Source organism: Antedon mediterranea, chromosome 2 (assembly GCF_964355755.1).
Source record: "Antedon mediterranea chromosome 2, ecAntMedi1.1, whole genome shotgun sequence".
Taxonomy (NCBI): Eukaryota; Metazoa; Echinodermata; class Crinoidea; order Comatulida; family Antedonidae; genus Antedon; species Antedon mediterranea.
The window spans coordinates 38,470,322-38,493,341 of NC_092671.1; the positions used below are offsets into that span (position 1 = coordinate 38,470,322).

The window sequence follows — 23,020 nt, forward strand, 5'->3', positions numbered from 1 at the left end:
GTAGTTTGAATTTAGAAAAAGAGATTTTCTTACATTTAGTATATGTATTATGCTACATAAATCATTTTTGTAGGGCTTCCTAATTTTAACTATTTAATTATTGTTTTACTTGACCTTATACAGTAAATATAATTTCAATATTTACAGCAAAAAATAGTTCATCAGGGTTTTTGTTAAAGCAGATTCGCAAATACATTTATGTGGCAATTTTGATTTCGGCATTGTTTTACTACTACTTTTACTACACGTACTAAATGGTCCCTCCTATATTTCTACTGGCCTCCTTTATCTTGATTCCTAACAAACAAGATTTGGCTAAACAAGCCAGGCTACTTTGCCAAAAATGTCCAATAACTTACATTTTGGAAAAAACAAAATAAATCTACTTGAACAATGTCTGTCAAAAGATTCCCCATGTGGTCGTAAGAATCTTCTACAGATTTTAAAATGACATTCTCTTGTTGTCTTCTTGTTTTTTGTGGATTGCCAACAATCTGTAGAAGGTAGAGAGTAAAACAACTGTTAAGCTATGTCTACACTATCAAACTAGTTTGACAAAAAATGTGATGTGCCCAAACATGGACATGATGATGTCATATCACTACCATATTTAAGCAGAACACTACCATATTTGGGCACATCACACTTTTTTGTCAAACTAGTTTGATAGTGTAGACAAAGCTTTACACAGAAAATTCAACTAAATTGAAAAGGATGTATTTCATGTCTTGCTTTCTTTAGAACAATTTCTTAGAATACAAAATCTTTCATATGTGAAGAATCAAACATTATTACCTTTTCATAAAATATTGAAGACTTTGAAGAGCGATAAAGGATACCCAATTGTGATCAAGCTGGACTTTCTAGGCCGGTAACTCTCACTCTTTCAGTCTTCCTGAGACAATCTCACTCCGGAGGATTGGCCAGCCGCGACGGTAAGTTTTACGGAGTGAGACTTCCTGGGCTGTTCGCACTTCCGGTCAAATCGTTTGACTCTCTGTTAGTTTGACCGGATTAAGTCCAGTGCGAATGAGGCTTTAAAGTTTTAGCTAATATAAATAAATAATAAAACCAGAAACATCAAATTCACATGCTCATAATCACCCTATTGTATAACTGTATTTTAGGTACTGATTGATTCACCATTGATGGCACAGCAATGAATTAGTTGAGTTCTGTTGAAAAAAATGTCTATTAATTGATGAAACTATCATAAATAAATGCAAGAATGTGAAGGAAGATATGATTTTTTAAAACCTGCTATAGGGACACTGCAACTTCTTCACATGTTTTCCTGTAAAATATACAAAATACAGGAATTAGATTAGGAAAACTTATAAATACAATCAATTTGTAACACAACTTAGTTTGACTGACAAATAAATACAACACTAATATTTACTTTTTGCTCTTGTCTGTGTTTTTTTTTCCTTTTTTTAAATGGCAAAATCAAAGTCAGGGAGACTCACCCAAAGATAAAGGATTGCATAGTGGGGCACTTTTTACAGAATTACATATACAGTAATACATTTAAAAAATTAATAAATAATAAAATGAAAAAATGCACATTCACAGGGCATGGAAACAAAACATGATCAGCAGTGTAGATTACACGAGATTGCAAGATATTGAAACAATTACTAAAGTAATTAAATGTGATACGATTAATAAGAACTTTGAATAATAAACACTCTTAAACTGGTAACATAGTTAGCTAGGATCCATTCAATATCAATTCAAAAATACTAAAAAGAAATTTCAATGCCAATATATATGATATTTTAACTAATCCCTATTGAATTTCTTTAACACAATTATAATCAGACTAGACAAGATTTCATAATAAAAAACGGATTACATAACAAAAAAGTATTAAAAGTGCAACTCAGCAAAACAAGATAAAATCAACATGTTCTCAGCTGATTTACATTCCTGGAATGAACTTTACGATTCATCCTGGACATTTGCCATGAATTACAGAATTACTATAACATTTTAAAAGCAATATTAAACAGAACTTAATTAGATGCAGAATCACATGAATATCAGACGAATTACTTACAACAACTACTACTGAGATAAGATACACTATTAGGCCAGTATATTGATGTATTAGTAACTGAATGTGCAGATAGATGCTCAGTAGGCCATAAATGTGAACAGACTACCTGAAATGTAATGTCAGGTTTAATTCAATTTAATGTCACAATATTATATTAGTAGACTTGTTTTTTTAAGATAATAAAAAAGAGTGTTAATGTTTCTCATTGAGTCATTAATAGCCTAAACTTAATTTAGAATCACAGACACTATCGGATTTTCTTAAACATAAGTTAAGAATATCGGCGCCATGAGGCTTGGAGGGGGAAGTGCAGGATGACTGGAATAAAAAAAAATGGGGGAACGGAGAGGAGGTGTTCAAAACACATTTTTAGAAAGAACAGTGGCGCAAGAAGGCTTTGCGACAGAGAAGTGTTTACTCTTATAAGTATGTTTTAAAAAAGAGGGAAAGAAAGAGTAGACAATCATGAAATGTTTGGCTAGGGGTTCCAACAAACACTGGAGGACGAGTATTTATCATAAAGTACATTTAAATAATCAGTGGCGTCAGGTTTGGAACTAAGGGCAAGTGTTTACTTCTTATAAAGTATTTTTTTGAAGAGGGGAAAAAGAGTATACAAAACATAAAATGTTTGGTTGGGTATGTAATATCTGTGAAGACAGAACCGATAAAATTGTTTGGCTGGGTATGTAATATAGGAAGGAGGGTGAAATAGGTGAAATTTATTTCAGTAAAGCACAGCTGGAAAAATTAGAAATGTAACTTAATTTACACTGAACTAAGGAGTCAAATTGGCATTTGTTTTTTTAAATTTTGTAATTTAACTATCATAAAGAACAAACAACAAATCATTTTATGTATGAAAATGTATTTCTCAGCTGATTTCAAACACGGTGTACGCTACGTGCTGACTGAAACTTTCTTACATGCTTCACTTTCCTTACTTCCTAGTTTCTACTTGTAGAATATATTCAGCAAAAAGTATTTAACATCAAATTTAAACATGCACTTCTCTCTAAACTTGTATTTCCTGTTTTTAGTGTTGGATTTTATTCGTCAACAATCCATATCCTAATATTTGTCTAGTATTTCATTATTATGCAGTCATATTTTTTATTTGTTATATTCATGGGACTATTAAAGAAGGAGTCAAGTACGTAAGAGTTTAAATAAAACCATCAAATAGTATTAATCACTTACAATAGATCTCAACTAGATTCCACAACTTATTTCTAGAACTATAGTATTTTTTAAATTAAAGAAATTATCTTGTTAAAATTTTACTTCAATTAAAGATCAATAATATTAAAATGATTAATATTTCATCTATTTTTGTAATCTATTTTTGTGTTCTGATTTTAACCACATCCAAAATTTATATCTAGGATATCCTAAACCAATACTTTTCAAAACTAAGTGTTGTCTTGGGACTATGACTGGATGTGAACCCACAACCATGTGTTTGGTAGGCTAAGCAAGAAAGTTACCAAGCTACAGTAACATTAAATAAACACTTGCCCTATGTTCTCTTTAGGACGGTGAATGTCTGTCAAAATGAATTGTTTTGTAGACTATAAAATTATAAAATTTATATAATTCTCTTTTAGTTAAGATAATGGCAAAGTGTTAAGTTTATTATAATGTTCAAATGCTGCCTTATTATCAGGGAGTTGTTTTACAACTCCCTGTTATTATAATGTATACTACTTTGCCATTTGTTTTTGTTTTTGTATCCATTTTGTGTATACCCTTCAGTTATTGGCAAATTTCCTTTGCTGTTGGTTGGGTTTGCAAATAAAATAAAAAATTAAAAAAAACATTTACAACCTGTACTACTTTGGCTTGTTATAAGAATATCCATTTGAAGTATAAACAGTTGGGAGTGCTACTTCCTCCGCAGCAGTAACACAGGTGATGTTGCAGACAGGACATACCGGTGTCATTTGCCAACTCCCTCAAGGGCTAAGCCTACACATTTGGCTAAATAAAAAGACAAACAAAATGCCAATTAAATGTGGGGGTGTTTTAAAATATGACAACCTTTATTAAATGCAGAGGATTGTTTAATTGTTAATTACACTTTTATTTTCTAATTTAATTATACCTCCTTCATTATGTCTGAAGGCGATCCTTTAAACTTTGTGAAGTTATCAGCTGTAACTAATTTGTTGTATGGTTTATGGATTTTCAAAATAAAAAAAAATTTTACTGGATTTATCCTTCAACAAATGATCAAACTGTTGTTGCTTGTTTAAATATAATTTACAACATCTTTTGACCTTACAATTGACCCTAAACCTTGTCGTAAATCTTAAATGCACGCCAACACATACATCAACGTTGCATGTTAAACTACCATTTTTACATTACATTTTGTTGTAAATCTTTTCTAAAGTCTTTGATTTCACAATATTTTACCACCGTTTGAACTCGATTTTTGACAACATTAAAAGAAGTTTATTGCTAAAATAAAACTATTATAGAACAGAAAACTATTATTTAATAATGAATACAACACTATTTGCAACAGTAATAGAATCTGAATTCAGACGATTGTTTACTTGGAATCAGAAAAAACATACTGGATTTGAAAAATGATTAATCAAATTTATTATACCATCTCCCAGTGGGAAAGAAGTTGAAGAAGTATCAGCGTGCCAGACAACAGCAACAATCTGAAAGAAGATACATTCAAAGCTTTTCCTAAATCTTTAAAAATGCATCATCACTGTCTTGAAAAATACATTAAATTTATAATAATTTGATTTATTTAGTGAGAAAATAGAATAAGATGGCAACTATCTAGTTGCTATGCTACCGAAGGTGTATTGCTATGCTACCGATGGTGCTATGAATTAGACCTTTGAAAAAGGCCTTCTCTATGATGCGAGTTAATCATGTTACCTGGAAAATATGGTTAAATAAAAACAAGAATGAAATAAAGGTTCCTGCTCTATCAGTATCAAGACACTCCTCGACCATTGTTCTGGTGGTCTTCTTGGACTTAGGGACTTAAAACTGGACGTCCAGTGTACACATCTGGCTTGTGTGTACTTTAAAGAACCCAGTACCCAGTTTTTGGAACAGTAGGGGGTTACCCAAGTGTACTGGTCTATTCAGCCACTGACATTGTGGAAAGACGAACGGGCTCAGTTTGGTGGCAGCCAAACAGCGGCCCTCTAGGGAAGAAGAAAGTTGTCATAATGTGTTGTCCACATCTGTACAATTCAGCCCAGTAGGCTGCAAGTCGCAAGTTATTCCCACATTTAACATATATTTCAGGGCAATATTTGAGATTCACATTCATTATGAAACAGTGCATACATTTGAAGAAAAAAAAAGAATTTTAAATACACCAGGATTAAACGATGATGATTAATATAAGCACTTAAGTACAAATAAGCGATAATGATCAACACAACAATGTTGTAAATACTCAATAGAGGAAAAACTGTGTCTTGAGTAATCATTTCTGGCACAGTCTAAACAGATTGGTATCTTATCATACAAAACAGCGGAGAAGAGGAACCTGGGACGGACATCTGGGACGTAAACCTGGGAGACAGTGACACCTGGGAGAGGACCCTGGGAAGGAAATCTGGGACGTAAACCTGGGAGTCAGTGACACCTGGGAGGGGGACCTGGATGGCACATCAGAGAGTAGAACCTGGGATGGAAATCTTAGGGGCGAACCTAGGAGATACAACAGAAAGGCAAACCTAAAAGGAACAAAAACATTTGAGATAAAAACGTGTACAATTTACTTAAGCTCTGTCTACAAAAGAAGTGTGATGTGACTAAATATGGTAGTGATACTCTTAAATATGGTAGTGATATGACACCATCATGTCCATATATGGGCACATCATGTCCATATATGGGCACATCATGTCCATATATGGGCACATCATGTTCATATATGGGCACATGACATCACATAAAGTTTGATTACACTGAACAAAACAGATATTAATATCAAAAGCCAGTTAGTAGAATCTTATCTTCAATAACTATAGAAAGTGAGGAAGGGGCCAAAGGGTATACTGTCTGGAAGACTGTGTGGGGAATACTAACTATCTTTAAATAAATCTTCTTCTGGATATTTTCCAATGAATTTGACGTCAATGTGAACCAAATCTGGGAGGGGGAATGAAGAAAGTAGCTCCCAGGGACATATTGACTAAGAGGCATGTGTGGGAGGCGATGGAATGTCTCCAACTTAGTTGGTTAATTTATCTTATCGACATAAATATCTAGAACCGAAACTTTGGAGGTGGATAGTGTCTGGCATTTGCAACTGAAAGGATTATAAGCCTCAAAATATGCGTGAAAAAGTTGTATGAAAGGGATAGAAATTAAACTGTTGTAAAAAATGTTGAATTGATTGAATTTAACAGATGTAACTTTATATCAAACATTATAATGTATTATTACTCTAATTGTATTGATTGATTGAAACATAACACACAACTTCTACCTTAGTTATGTTTCCTTTTATATTTGGGGACTCCAATGAAAATAAGTTTTTTGGGTTATCCTCAGTTCATTCAGGAAATATTGTTTCCTGTACCTTCTCTTTTTTTAAAAAATTTGTGTCTGTTCCTAAAATTGAATGAACAGAAATAAAATGAAAATTTGTTTTCCAAATTGCCATAGTAGATAATCCGATGTATTATTGGTGTTGTAAAATAGCTCAACATAGAGGGCGTCCTGTACAAACTATATTGGATCATTGCAAATAGGAGCACTGCATTTAAATTTGATTGCAAACCATTTTCATTCAATACCACATGGAATTTAAATCAACAAGATATATAGTTTATTCGGAGCAAATTTGATAAGATGAGGAAGCTTAACTGGAGTAAAGATTAAATGCAACACCCAAGGAGGATTCTGCACTTTATTTTTAATTTAAACAATCATTAGCATAATTAACCTTAGTAACAAAATGTCACTCATAATATTATTCTGTCAATTTTGTATGACCTTAGGTCATGTCAAGTATCACCTGAATGACCTTATATGGTTTCTAATAAAACAAATAATATAACTATCTTTATCTATTTCCATCATATGTTACAAGTTGCCCTTTTAATAGCTACACACGTATGAATCATAAATGGTTATGTGTTACAAAGTTAACTAGTCTATCAGGAAACTGGGCTTTAGCAGTAATATTGCAATAAGTAATTTTAAATATTTATATTACATTATTTCACGATAGGAATAAATGGCACAAAATAGTAGAATGCGCTATGTCTAACGACGATAAAGCGTGCTAATATATATTGACCCAAAAAATAAGACTAATATTCCTTGGAATCAGGGAGAGCAGCTTAAGAAAAAAAAAAAAAAAAATAATAATAATAATAATAATAAATAAATAATTCAACAAGTTTTGTTGAATATGCCAATTTAATGTCACATAATAATTATCCACTTTGACTTTGAAATTGGATCGGAAAAAAATGTATTTACCTGAAAAAACTTAACGCAAAAAATAGTAAAATTCAAAAGTCTGATTTAGTTATTCTTAATTTCAATTTTTCATGTTTTTGGGGAAAAATACATCTTTAAAGAAAGTTTTTTTTTTTTTTTTTTAAATCATATTTAATGATTTGATTTAGTGATCCATCCAGCTATTGCTGATCATTGGGGACCCTCAGAGGTTCACAAGACAAACATATACACAAGATGCTCTAAGTCTTATTACAAGTCTTTGGGAGTGGAGTAATTTGGTCCTTGGAAAAAATCCTGACATGTGACGGGACTTGAACCCAGGACCCTTGGAGTGGTAGCCAAGCATCATAACCACCAAGCCACATAGACATCCAAGAACAGGGACCTGAGCACAGGAACACAGAAAACAAGGACCTGGGAGGCCCCTAAATTTATAGGTTACATAATATAACACTGTTTGTATCAGTTTCAACTAATTTTCCCAATTTAATACATCAAATCTATGGAGTTCGCATTACGAAAAATATATTTACTTTTTATATTCAGCTATAAAGAGGCGATTGAGAGGCTTACTTTAAGCTCTGTCTACACTATCAAACTTTATGTACCCATATATGGACATCATGATGTCATATTACTACCATATTTTGACATATCACTACCATATTTGGGAACATCACACCTTTTTTTTGTCAAATTAGTTTGATAGTGTAGACAGAGTTTTTAGGTAGGAGATATTTTTGTCAAACTTTCAGTATCACATTGCATTTAATACAAATTTAATTCTTTTTTTTTTATTATTTAACTATCTTAAGCAGGTTTTGCTTAGTCAGTTTCAATTTCTAGATAGCTACTCTATCACTTCTGTGTAACACGCAGACTACATCTGATTTCCTGTCCACTAAATGCTTGCATCTTTAATATGGCGAACGAATGAATCATTGACCTTGTGTACCAGCACGGAATCAAGGTCAAGTGATATCTTGGAGCGTTAAAGATCAATCGTCCTTCCTACTGGACGCTCTATAGACAACCCCCTCCTTGTCTTCTTAAGCAATATTAAGCAGGAACGGACACAAGGCTTAAGGCAAAACAAATTGTTTGGAAGCTTATTCATTTCATCCTCTACTTACACTTCTAAAAATATTTTTGCCGCTTTAGTTGCACACCAAAAAATCTAAACGAATACCATAAATTTCAATATTAATTAAAGATGTATTTTGATGAAGGTTAATAAAAAAAGACTTTCAGTTTCAATAAAGTTAATCACTTCCATAGAAAAAAATTAATAATGTTTTCACTAAATTTCAATCAAAAAACCCCATTGACTTCCAGTCAATCTATTTTTTTGTGTTAAATTACAGTTTTTTCTGGTAAACATTTTTTGTCAAAGTAAATAGCTATTATGTGACACTTAAAGGCCATATTCAACAAAACAATTAAAAAAAATGTTTTTTTTCAGGGGGACAATATATATATCAATTAATTTTTTCACGCTGCTGCTCTAGCCCGCTACGGCTACAGCAGTTATAGTTCTAAGGGCGACAGTTTTGCGAAAATGGAAACTCCACTATAATTTATAGATTTCCAGCTCCTACTGTAGACCCAAAAAACGTCTGGGAAAAGAGTCTATTAGGACATGGAGTAAAGAATTAGGACATGTCATGCTAAAATTACAAATCCCAAAGCATTTCTGGTATTTATGACTTTTGACTTACTGTCAGATATTCATTGAATTATTATCGAAACAGTCCATTAAATTTGTGTTTGTAATAGGATACTTCACACTTGAAATATCTAGGGTGATGAAGTGACTCCCAGACTTTACCTTAGCAATAAAATTAACTAAAGTGATAGAAATTGAGTATTCACTTCTGTAACAAAAAAATTATATTTATTCAGTATAAAAAAGAGAAAATAAACCCAAAAACCATTGTCTGACAGACAATTTAAGTATTTGTTGCTTTAAATGACATTTTTTTCAGGTAAAATAACTATTATGTGACAATAAAATGACACATTCAAAAATATTTGAAATAAAAAATATTTTTCAATAAGCGAGCAGCGTTTTTTGTAAGAAATATTTCTTGTTTATTATTCAATTTAGGTAATTGGTAAGTTTTTACCTAATAACAAATATTTTAGTGCCTTTTTGAATTCAGCACTCGTCATTTAGCTTTCTTCTCTTTTTACCTTTAATAATTGATAACGACGTTAATGTGATGCAGTTAATGGATTTTGAGCATTAATCTATCATGTGTGTTTACTGTTGATATTAGCCATGTGTGAAGGGGTGTGTCTTAAATATGTCACATGTTTCCTTCCAACTAATCACAGACATCTAGAACTTAAGGTCAAAGATCAAAAGCTGGTTTTCTTATAGCAAAATAATGCAGATTAATGCATTTCTTTTAAAAAATAATAATATATTTATGGATACAAAACTACAGAATTTATTTATGCATTCTACAATATAACTTATAAGCCCTTAAAGAAATAAAAAAATGTAGGTTTTTTTAAGTTGTAGGAGTTGAGAGACAGACTGGTTGACAGTCTTTCTTGCTCTGTATCTCTATTATCAACTTGGTATTACTGTATCACAGACAAATTCTGTAACACTGGGTCACATACATATCACATGTGACACCTGAATGTTATGTTAGCCTTATGGCATGTAACACTGTATGGCAGAATGTATCATGATACTAAACATGAATCTGCCTCTATTTAAATATATTATTGCCAGTTTTGAGTGATAAGAGGGATTTTAACATAGACACTTGGACTTAATGTATTCAACACAACAAACAACAAAACTAAATTATATTTGAATTTCACAGATAGATAATTTTATTAAATAACAGGCCTTTTATTTTTACATTATTTGAAAGAATTCAGCTGTTAGTTGTATATAGAAAGAAATCTATTAAGTAAATTCACATTAATCCTAAAAAAATTATATCATTTATAATAAATACAGTATTTCACAAGTAATACACTATTATACCTTCTAACATTGTTTTTTTAAATTTGTTATTTTATAGAATAACTATATTTATGGTATAACCTACTTGAAAAAGAACATTTATATTGTTATTATTTTGGACAAAAAAGGAATGTTACTAATATTTATTACAGCCGGATCCAATCTGGTGGCCAAAGAAAACTCTGCTACATTTATCAATCACATACAGTATATTGTCCGAAATCCAGAATATGTTGAACACTTATAAACATCCATTTTGTCAGGAATTTTTATTCTGCCAACCAACCATAGTTATTTTTTTCAAAATCAACCATATTTACTGAAATAAATTCAGTTTAATATGTACCGTAATACAAAAGTTTTTTGAAAAGTATTGAAATCTAGTGAAGAAAATATATACTTTGTGAAATGAAAAATAATAATAAATTAGTATAAAAAATAAGAAAACTCTACCAAAATAAAAATAATTAAAATTTTTCAGTTAATAATAATAGAATTGATAAATCATAATTATTAAATTTACAGTTTAAAATGTGAATGTAAGAACTTTATATGTAGTAAGCATTTGATATAAGTACACTTAATGCAAGGCTTTTATTCTGTCTAGGCTTAGAAACTTAAAATAGAAATTAAAATGTTAGACATCCGCTTCATTTCAAACCCATCTGTATTTCATTATTAAAATAGCATCAGTGTGTATTTTCTGATTTTACTTTTTTTTAACTATTTTTGAGGTTTGTTTACCTGTAAGCAGAAATGGAATTGCTGCACAATATTTTTGCAGTTAAATTTTACTTCATCTTTAATAAGTATTTTTAGAATTATTATTGATATTAACTTTTATATACAACATAACATTTAACCAAATATGTGGAATAATTATACTAGTTATAATAAAAAGGTCAAAAATCAAACAAAATTGGTAATGTTATCCTATTGAATGTATTGAGTATTTGGAAAATTATCTTTCTGATATTTCTAAAAATAAAACCGTGTGTGTATATATTTATAAAATCTAATATTTTAAAATTGATATAATTGAAAGTCAATTAGATAAAGGTATACATTTATGTGTGTAGTATAATAAATACATTGTTTAACATACACCCTCTATAGTTTAGTATAGTTTATTAGCCGTGGTTAACCAGTCACAGATTACTCATAATATGTTAGTAATATTACTACAAAATAAAGGCACATTTTATCTTAGTTTTTGCTGTTATCATAAATAGTAAATTTAAATGCATTTTGTTTACTGTACACTAAATATATAGTACATTATCCCAGTGTGTCTAGATAGATGATACTGTAAGTTGTACAAATGGGGTACTTCAATTAGAGATACAAAGATTCTCAGATTAAAAGAAATTTACTATTTTTAATGATCAAAATTATATACATTTATATATTTTTTGTTATAAATAATTCGATCATTAATTCCAAAATTTCACAAGACTCCTACAATATATGAAATGTATAGTATAAAATTCATGAACCCTAAATTAGAAAGATATAAATATGCATTATCCTTCTTGTCCAAAATACTAGAAAAATGTCTACAAAGTAACAGAGCGAACATCTAAACTTGCTACCAAAAAAGATGTTTAAAACCATAAAGAAAAGGGTGGTTGAAAATGGACCAGTAAATGGGATAGGTAAGAAGAGAAGGCAGATATATGGTTGAATGTGCAGTAACATCCAAATACAAAACAACTTATATACGACTAAATTCAATTGAAATTTCATTTGAAATACTAATTTAAAAGGAAGAGGAAATACATAATTATTTATAGAGCTTTTTATATTCTACAGCGAGCACCACATGTTACATAATCTCACATAACTATTTCTAACTATAAAAAAATAAATAAAATCATGCATGTGCATGGATAACGGAAAGAAGAAGGTAAAGGAAGTCAAACAGAAATGTTGTCAACTATAGTACAGTACGCCCTCTATAAATCAAATCAACAAACAAGTAATGGCAAACTTTAAGAACCAATATAAGTGTCTCCCAATAGAAATGTCCTCTGTGCTCCAAATTTGGTTGTGGGTGTAGATGGTATGCTTACTCCATCTTCCATACCATTTCTCCTTGTTATAGCCTCCCATTATTATTTAAATATATTTCTTGATCCCACAAATCGTAACATCTTTGGCTTGTCAATGGTTTCACCGTAATAATAATTATAAAAAGTCAAGTGCATAGTAAAACGGTGATATCCAATTTTCTGCGTTCAACTTTAATTTCAAAGGCATGATTTCTTTGTAACGCGATCCATATTTAAGAAGTCCTTTTTGCATATTTTATGTGATTTGTACATAAAAAAAGTTTAAAAACTGAAATATTATATTAGTACTAACAAATGACGTGATGGATTAGTAATAACAGTTGAAAAATTAATAAAACTTGAAATAAAATTAGCAATGTTTATCCGGACCTCGTTGAGGAAATGTCTTACGGTAAAATATTCTGGTTATCGCAGTCATTGTTCTTTGAAATCCAACGCCCCGTGATTGATTGATTGCGCAATAAGTTAAGTTAAAACGCATGATGACCCATTTCATGGTGGTAGTGTTAAGGAAATGAATTAAAATTCAAAAAACGTGAACAATAACATCAACAGGAATAACTGAATCACCTTCATGTGTAGATTGCTGGGGTGACGAGTCTACTTGTTGCTGGGTCGGAGTCTACTTGTTGCTGGAGTTGGAGTAAACTTGTTGCTTGGGTAAGGTGTCTACTTGTTACTGGGGTGAGGATTCTACTTGTTGCTGGAGTTGGAGTCTACTTGTTTCTGGAGTTGGAATCTACTTGTTTCTGGAGTTGGAGTCTACTTGTTAAGGGGGTCAAGGTCAGCTAATGAGAAATCATCGTTACTCAGTGTCAATCCAGTTGCAAAACCCTCCTGAAAAATATGACAAAATGATCAATTTACAGTTTATTAGTAAACACTAAACATACTACCTACGTTAGATTATTATTCTCAGAAGAGTGGTTGTCCCTAAGCTGGCAAGATTTTCTCACACATGCATGCAAATTAACAATTTTTCACATTGATACCACCACAGTGGCGGATCCAGAAGTTTGAAATAATGGGCCCAGGGTATAAAAATTGTGAAATACAGTGTTGAACTTAATCTAATGTCAAACAAAATAAATTAGGAGGTAGGGGTAGCTTGAGTCAATAATTATTTACAATAACAATAGAAAACAAGATTTCCAAATTAGGACATTATCTCCTACAACTGGTTCCTTGGTAAGCTATCAATAGTAAACAATAGCATCTTGTTAACTACCAAGGGATTGGTAGAAAGAGACTGATACTTTTTCATAGGATTAATGGATGTTGGAATGAGCAAAGTTTAGGAAATAAATTAAATGTTGGAGATTTATAGCTCTGTCTACACTATCAAACTTTATGTGAAAACAAAATGTGATATGCTCATAAACTGTATGGACATGATGATGTCATATTACTACCATATTTGGGCATATCACTACCATATTTTGGCATATCACACACTTTTTTGTCAAACTAGTTTAATAGTGTAGACAGAGCTTTAAGGCAAAAGCTAGTATAAATAGCAGTGGAATCAGGGAATGGTAGGGTAAATTAAATAGTGTGTTAAAACTGGATAAATAAGAATCTAAAAAATGGAATTAGGAATTGAATATCCGGGAATAACATTTAAATGAAACAAGGGAATAAAATAGAACATGCACTAGTGTCTGAAGCAAGGAAAGGGAATTGGAAACAGTCGGATAAGGAAATTGATAAAAAATGAATTAATCTGAAATTGTCTGCTATATATGGAAATGCCGGATCATATTTTCAATGCTGAAAACTTAATATCAGGTATAAAATAAGTAACAATATTTTATAAATTGTAGGTTCTCATAATTGTTACTATGAGAATTTAACAATTTGAAAACCATCTTGTAGTTAGTTTGGTTTTTTTTTTTTTAGAGTTTAGATACAATTGAAATAAAACACAAGCGAACAAAACCTAAGGAAACTCAAAACGATTCTGTTTTTGTCTTTCTTGCATGAAACCATGCATATTACACGAAACAGACAAAACTAACTTTATACAGTTTTCTACTGTAGAAATAACACAAACAACTAAAGCTCTGTCCACACTATCAAACTTTATGTGACATAAAGATGTGATGTGCTCATATATGGACATGATGATGTCATATCACTACCATATTTGGGTACATTACACTTTTTTTTGTAAAACTAATTTGATAGTGTGGACAGAGCTTTAGATTCAACCAATACAACACAGGTAACACTAAACTGCTGTGTGAACGGGAACCAAACATAAAAAGGTTTCTGTGAGGAGGCTATGACTGAACAAATCCGACGTAAACATTTTTAATTTTTTAATTTGTTATGCGAAAAAGCCATGATACATAAACATGCTCAATCAACGAATCACAGTGCGTCTACACAGGTCTGTGAATAGCGAACATAAATAGATTGTAGGTGCTATTCATGTAGGTCTGTGAAGAAGCTACACCACACTGAAAACACAACAAGTGGTGTTCCACACAGGTCTGTGAAGAAGCCATGACACTAAAAGCAGCACAGGTGCAATTCACGAAGGTTTGTGAAGAAGTCATGACACATCAACAATACAGGTGACTGTACAGTTACCTTAATTTAATCAGGAAGTTCTATTGACCCCAAAAGGTCAGTCTGATTGAGCTGTGAGAAAGTGTTAAGTGAAAATAAATAATATTATAGGAGTGAAAATAATATTAGAGAGTGAAAATTTAATAAACACCTTATAGATCGTAGATAGAAAATTTTGGAAATTTTAAGCCGTAATAAAAAAATAAAATGATTGAACTATTATATTATATGAAAGATCTACAAAAATATTGTTACAACTCTACTTGAGGGCAGTAGACATATTTTAAGTTATAAGAGGTTTTTTTTAAATATTCATAAGTAACAATTGATACATGATGTAATAATATTTATCCATTTTTAAATTTTAAAAATAATATTTACCTGCATCTCCCTCATTTGCTGGTCCGCTGGACTATCAAAACCGGTGCCTGGGGACAGCACTTCAAAAGGATTAAATGCAGCAGTCGGGTAAACTGGAGCAGCGCCACCTATAGCCAAAAGTAATGCATATTTAAGTCAGCATGTAAACTACTTACAATAATATTGTGTATAAGTAAATCAATTGTGTTGCGTAGCATTGTGTAAATTATATATAAATAATACTGTCATTGTCAAATTATGGAAACAGTGACAACTTAAATATAAATTTGACAGGAAAACAAATATTCTAAACTGCACACTGATACTAGAAATTCATTATTTTTAAATGTAATGTTATGAAAAACTTAAAAATATTGATGCTTTCTTTTCTTCCATACTAGGTTGTTACTTGTCAAGTTTCATTTCATTCAATGGACGAGAGAAATAAATAATCTTGTCTAGTTCACCTTTACCCATCATAACTTTAAAGATGTATTGTCCCCCAAAAACATGAAGAATAAATCAGACTTTGAAAAGGTTTTAAATAAAGTTAATCACTTTCGTAGTCACTTATAAAATGACAAAATAAATGGTTAAATTCAATCAAAATCCCATTGACTGCCAGCCAATTTGATTTTTTTGCTTTAAATTACAGTTTTTTTCAGGTAAATCAATGTTTTTTTTCCCGATCCAATTTTTGGTCAAGGTGGATAACTAATATGTGACAATAAAATGGCAAATTCAAAAAAAAAATTGAAAAACATTTTTTTTGAGGGGGGACAATATATCTTTAAAGACAATACAAAAACAATAATAGAGGGCAGCAGACACAAAAAAAGTAGAAAATATTGAACAATCACCTCCTGCAGAGAGATCTAGAATGGTAGGCTTGGTAGGTGCTTGAAAAGGGTTGGGTGAGCTTGGTTTTCCAGGAGGGGGTACAAGGCCTAGCCCTAGGAAAAGAGTACAAAAGCAACACAACATATATGCTATGCAATTAAAACAGACATTAGTATACAAAATATAGTTCACCAGGTTAAAAAGAGGTAATGCAGTCTACACTACAAGATACACATGCAATAACTAACAGATACATTGATGGGTTTAAAGTAAAGCTCTTTCTGCACTATCAAACTTTAATCGACAACAAAATTGATGTGCCCATATATGGACATGATGAGGTTATATCACTACCATATTTGGGCACATCACTACCATATTTGGGAATATCACCACCCTATTTCAGCACCTCACACTTTTTTTTTGTTAAACTAGTTTGATAGTGTAGAACGAGCTTAAAATTCAAATTATGACACGCTGAAAGAAGATGATGCTAAGATCGAAACATTGAACCTTAATTAAGAGAAGATATACACGTTAATAGCATCATTTAAAACAAACATTTTAGGTGTGTTTGACTGGTTGCTTACATGCTCCTCAAACTGCTTCCAAAAGATCTATTCACGCTGCTCATATACAAACAGTCCGAGGAGCTAGATCTCCTCAAAACAGACCAATCGGATAGGCCTATCAAATCATGTACCATAAATGGGTTGGAATGCAAGCTTTATGATAACAATTTTTCTCAATAATAATTTTCATCTATAAATGTACTTCCAAATATCACAAATAAAAGCAACAAGCAGCAGACAACATTATAGCTTACCTGCTTGAGGGCGTCCTTGTGGCCTAGGTCTTCTGGTTGCAAGTGGAGGCGGAATTGCTGAAATGAAAAATGATAAAATGTTATATTTCAGGAATAAAATTCAGGGCCGCAGCCAGCATGAGGCAGACGAGGCGCTTGCCTCATCTAAAATATTCAATTTTCACCATCCACCCCAATTCCCCAGCACAGATCGTCAAATTTTATATTAATAATTATATTTAAAGCATCTTCGCCCTGTCTGTTTTAACCTCTCGAAACGGCCTTAAAATTAAAAACAACTTTTTATTGTCAATAACACACATTTTCATAGGAAGAAGTGGGTGCGAGCTTGCTGTAGAAAAATGTGTACCAACAGTGGATATAAAAGTGTTTAGCAAACTATCACACAGCATACCACATTCATTATGAATGTTTAAGTAAATCTTTTCACCTGAGGTAAAGTTCTCATAAACACAAATTATTTTTCAAGAATTTAATATTCATACATATTACTGTTTAGTACTCAAAACCAGTTGAAGCTATTTGATCAATAAATTATTGATCACCAATACAAGTTAAAGTTCACCACCAATTTATGATTATATGGTTATATAAAAAAAACAGTATATTAAACCATGGAGCTGTTATTTTTATAGCTCCATGATACAGCTTTATTAAATACTTTTATACACCTCTCATGAGCTTTTTAGGATAAATTACTATATTTCTTTAGTTAGTTTTAAATAATAATAATTGGTTAATAATCTATTATTCATTCCTACAGTATACACATGATTAAGATGTTTAATGTTAAAAATAAGTACTGTACACAAACAATTATGTTATTGTAAACTTCTATATTAAATCACATGCATGTGACAAAATGTTATTTCATACAAAATATATGCATACGTCACCAAATCACACTCATATTTTTCTGTATGGCATCATCTATTTTGACGATTAATTTTCATTTATAATGTAAAGCACATGGAAGTTGCATGTGCTATGTCATTAAAGATCAAAATATGTTTATGATCATATTTATTATAAGGTAATTTATCAACAGTGACCAGTTCTTAATAAGGAGTTTCCCAATTTGTATACTGCAAAAAAATAAACTGTACTTTAGTGGGTATAAGTCTACCGATAAGTACAGAAATAAAATAAGTACATGTACACAAGCCAAATTAAAGGTAAAGGTATTCATATTTGTCCTCAAGCTTAATTATATTGGAAGATTATCCATTGATACACAAAAAATGGAAAAAACATTTTTCCTATTGTGCCATACAGTTCAAAATGAAAAATGTTTATCATAGTAAAATGCTATATTCATATCATGATTTACAGCGTATACAAATATAAAGCCCTGTCCACACTATCAAACTTTATGTGACAAAAAATGTGATGTGCCCATATTGACACGATGATGTCATATTACTACCATATTTGGGAATATCCCTACCATATTTGGGCATATCACACTTTTTTTTTATCAAACTAGTTAGAGCTTAACTATTTACTATGATAATGTTATAATAGCTCTTCAATATTCTCTCTTTCATGTGTTGGTTAATGCTTAGTTGATTGTAATGAGATTAGATAAATGAAGCAACAATAAACAGGTTATACTCAACAGGTAAGAGTGGGAGACCGAACTTGAGAACGAGTTCGAGTTTTTTTATCAGGTGGAGCTGGTAAAACTATAGATGAAGGAGATAACAAGAACATGACGGATGGGAATACATCAAAAGGTGGAAGACAATGAAGATAAACAAACATAATATACATAAAAAGATTAAAATGATGCAAAACAAAATGATGTTGTTGAGCTAGTCTTGTTAATGTGGTATTGTTGATAAAAAAGATGATGGATAAAGATGATGATGAAGGATAATGATAAAGATGATGACAAAGATGATGATAATGAAGGTAAAGATGATAGAGATGATGATGAAGATGATGATGAAGATAATAAAGATGATGATGATTAATGATGATGATAAAGATGATGATGATAAAGATGATTATACTAGTGATGATAAAAAAGATGAGGGATGATGACGATGATAATGATGATGGTGATATGATGATGATTATGATAATGATGTTCATTATGATGATGATAAAGATGATGATAATTAAAAAGATGATGATGATGATGATGATAAATATGATGGTGATATAGATGATAATAATGATGATGATAATGATGGTGATGATGATAAAGATGATGTTGATGATGATAATAATAAGATATAACTTGAATTGCCGAGTATCATGAATTTCTGTATGTTTTATTTATACAAACAATTAACATTTCTTGAATCTTGAAAATTAACAATGATGGATGATATGATGAAGATAAAATAATGATTCATTAATAATTAATAGTTACCGTAGTCAAAATATTTCTTTAAACTGGTAACTAAAGTTTCAATTATTACCTGGAATACCATTGTTGGAATTATTCGTAATAGCACCGTGATCAACACTGTGGCCATTACCAATGCTAGGCTGGGCTTCAAATAAACTTGGTGCCTGTCCATTCGTCACAGAGGTACCATTGACATTTCCTGATGGGTTGAAGGGGTCCATCACAAACAGATCACCAGATGTGGCCTAGTAAAAAAACACTTTCTATTAAACACAAATAAGGTAAATTATACTAAAACTATTGTAAATTATTCAATTCAAATAAACAAATTATTAGTAATAGTAAAATTTAATAATAAATCAAAATGGCAATGTGTATCAGGATCATGGAGGTAATATGGTAAAACTAACCGGTTCTGAAACTTGTGCATTTGATTCATGGTATGAGGGCGGTAGACCAGGTAAACCTTCCAGTTCCGTTATCCTCAACTTTAGCTTTGAATTTTCTATTTCTAATTCCTGGATCTGGAGCATAAAACAAATTCATATTTATATATACATTATGGAGTGAACACTGATAGAAAAAAATAATCTCTCAAATATCATTACTAAAACATTAACCAAGAAACACCATTATGTATTTGTTATCCCTTTTCCTAGAACAGAAACTTTCAGTTTTATTTACAGAGCACCAACCTATCTAAATGTGCTTCCCTCCAAACTGAGAAAAACGTGGTGTCACTAAATTATTTGGGACCAAATGAAAAATTGCTATGATAGTATAGTTCTATACTATATTTTTGTATACGTCTTTGTTTTTTGTTTTTCATATGTTTGTTTTATGTTACATAACATTAACCAAGAAACACCATTATGTATTTTTCATCCCTTTTCCTAGAACAGAAACTCTCAGGAACCGTTTAATTTACAGAGCACCAATCTAAATATGCTACCCTCCAAACTGAGAAAAACGTGGTTTCACTAAATTATTTGAAGTCTGTTCTTAAAAAATATTTGGGACCGAAAGAAAGATTTCTACGACAGTATAGTTGTATACTATATTTTTGAGTAAGTCTTTGTTTGTTTTTGTTTGTTTTTCATATATGTTTGTTTTATGTTTATGTGAGGGGCCCCTTGATTGCTGTTTAGGGTCACCCTCTATAAATATTAGTATGTATTCAGTATCACTATATATTCATAGTGGTCCTCTAGAGGTCTGTTTAGTTACAAATCATCAATCTTTTGAAAAAGCTGTTTGAACAGAAATGTTAATTTTGCTGTTACCATTTCTCTTTTAATATTGATTTGATGAAACAAAAGTTCAAGCTCAACACGTACCTTTCTTTGCAAGTTGGTAATCTGTTTTTTCATATCAGTCTCTTTTGTTGAGGTATCCAGGAATTTCTTATAGGCAAGATCAAAAGCTTGACCCACAGTCAAAGTAATTTCTTCAGCCTACAAAACAAATACAGTATGTTAATAATATAGTCAACTTTCCCAATACTGGACACCTTTGGGCTGGCCTAATATGTTTAGTTTTCCCGGAAAGTATGGTATTTGGAATGTGTTTTTTTTCCTGTCCACACTATCAAACTTTATGTGATGAGTGCCCATATATGGACATGATTATATCATACACCACTACCACATGTGGGCATATCACTACCATATTTGGGCACATAACACTGGTTTGATAGTGTAGACAGGGCTTGAGATTACCCTACTAAGCATCTTCGACATAGATTTGTAACTTACACACTTTTCACTATCAAGAACAAAACAAATGTGTTTGTCTGTTCCCACTTCTTTCGCTATAAATGCGCATATTCGTTTGTCTGACTTGTCGTCTGCGCAGTACGATATCCTATGTAGTGGAAATGTGTAAAGCTTCTCCTACAAAAACAATTTAAATGGAACGTTATACTTTACACAGTGGTTACATTATATTAATTTAATAACATTAAATGGTTTTCAAACTGTGTATAAGCAGTGAGGTATTCTTCTATTGGTTCAGTAGTTCAAAGTAATAAAATAATTTGATGGAATTAATGCTGATACAACAATTGTCAGATGAAAGCCAGGTGTGGGCAAACAATTGCTATTGATCATACATTTCTATTTCATACACTTTCTTATCAGGGGGGGGGGGGGGGGATAGTTCAAATTACACAGTAAAACCGGGTGTCACGAAACCTAAGACCACGAAAGCTAAGACCCCCTAAGACCTAAGATCACGAAAGCTAAGACCCAAGACCTAAGATTACAAATATTCTATTCTTTTGTACACAAATGTTCTAAATATATAAAAAATAGGAAAAAAAACCGATAGGATAACAATTATCAGATGACTAAATATAGTAATAAAACTTGAATGTTACGTTTCTGGTGTTTTTATTCAACTTCAGATTTTTATTTAAAATTATCCACTGCATACCCACAAATTTTTTTTGGAACTTTCTTTTACTTTCTAGGGAGTCAAAAGGTATGGCATTACATTGATTAAACTACCTAATTACTGAAAAAAAATTATGCCTGGCTTTTATAACAGAATTTTATAGTCAAATTTTGTATTTGGCCATTTAAAACTTTTAACCTTACAGTAGTACACTATGTGGGTTTGCCTTCTACGCATCAATGAACACAAATGCAACACCCATTTACGCTTCAATGAACACTTACAGGACTAGCCCAATCTTGAAGGACACTATAAATTGTTACGCTTGAATGGACACTTACATGACCACCCCAATCTTGAAGGGCACTAAATAGTGACGCTTGAACGGACAATTACATGGCTAGCCCAATCTTGAAGAGCACTAAATTGTTGACTGAACACTTACATGACTAGCCCTATCTTGAAGGGCAACTCCATTAGCAGAGATGGTGAGCTCAACTTTGCGCGGTTTTACACCCTCCGATCGTTTCAAATGACGATTGAACTAAAAAATATTTTTTAAAAGATACAAATATCATTTTTTGAATTATGGTTTTAAAAGGATTTGATGATATAAATTGATCAATTATGAGTTTTATTGAAGAGAACATATCACCTTGGGAAAATTGATATATCAGAAGAACTAAAAAATATAAAGAAAAGATAAAAATATCATTTTAAATTATGGTTTTAGAAGGATTTGATATAATGGTGGAAATTGATCAATTGTTAGTTTTATTGAGGAGAAACTAAACCACACCTTGGAGAATTTATATCAAAAGAACTAAAAAATATAAAGAAAAGATAAAAATATCTTTTAAATATATTTTAAATTATGATAGGGTTTAAAAGGAATTTGATATGGTGGAAATTGATCAATTGTTAGTTTTATTGAGGAGAAACTAAACCACACCTTGGAGAATTTATATCAAAAGAACTAAAAAATATAAAGAAAAGATAAAAATATCTTTTAAATATATTTTAAATTATGATAGGGTTTAAAAGGAATTTGATATGGTGGAAATTGATCAATTGTTAGTTTTATTGA

At 31.2% G+C, this 23,020-nt stretch overlaps 1 protein-coding gene across 8 annotated transcripts in view; it reads right to left on the bottom strand.

Annotated features, from left to right (window-relative positions):
* Nucleotides 1-459: 459 nt before the first annotated feature.
* Nucleotides 460-23,020, bottom strand: part of LOC140041012 (PTB domain-containing engulfment adapter protein 1-like) — a 35,863-nt gene continuing 13,302 nt past the window's right edge. For 2 of the 8 annotated variants that reach the window (XM_072087370.1, XM_072087371.1), the window contains exons 5-14: nt 22,379-22,477; nt 21,294-21,431; nt 20,877-20,993; nt 19,950-20,063; nt 19,610-19,784; nt 18,800-18,865; nt 17,181-17,237; nt 16,375-16,467; nt 15,536-15,642; nt 10,051-13,417 (exon numbers count right to left, since the gene is read on the bottom strand). In XM_072087370.1, the coding sequence (XP_071943471.1) occupies nt 13,343-13,417; nt 15,536-15,642; nt 16,375-16,467; nt 17,181-17,237; nt 18,800-18,865; nt 19,610-19,784; nt 19,950-20,063; nt 20,877-20,993; nt 21,294-21,431; nt 22,379-22,477 (1,041 nt within the window). In that variant the 3' untranslated portion in view covers nt 10,051-13,342. Of the gene's footprint in view, nt 495-795; nt 1,050-10,050; nt 13,418-15,175; nt 15,227-15,535; nt 15,643-16,374; nt 16,468-17,180; nt 17,238-18,799; nt 18,866-19,609; nt 19,785-19,949; nt 20,064-20,876; nt 20,994-21,293; nt 21,432-22,378; nt 22,478-23,020 lie in introns of those variants that run through there. The other 6 variants (XR_011842802.1, XR_011842803.1, XM_072087366.1 and 3 more) reach the window with 6 other exon arrangements.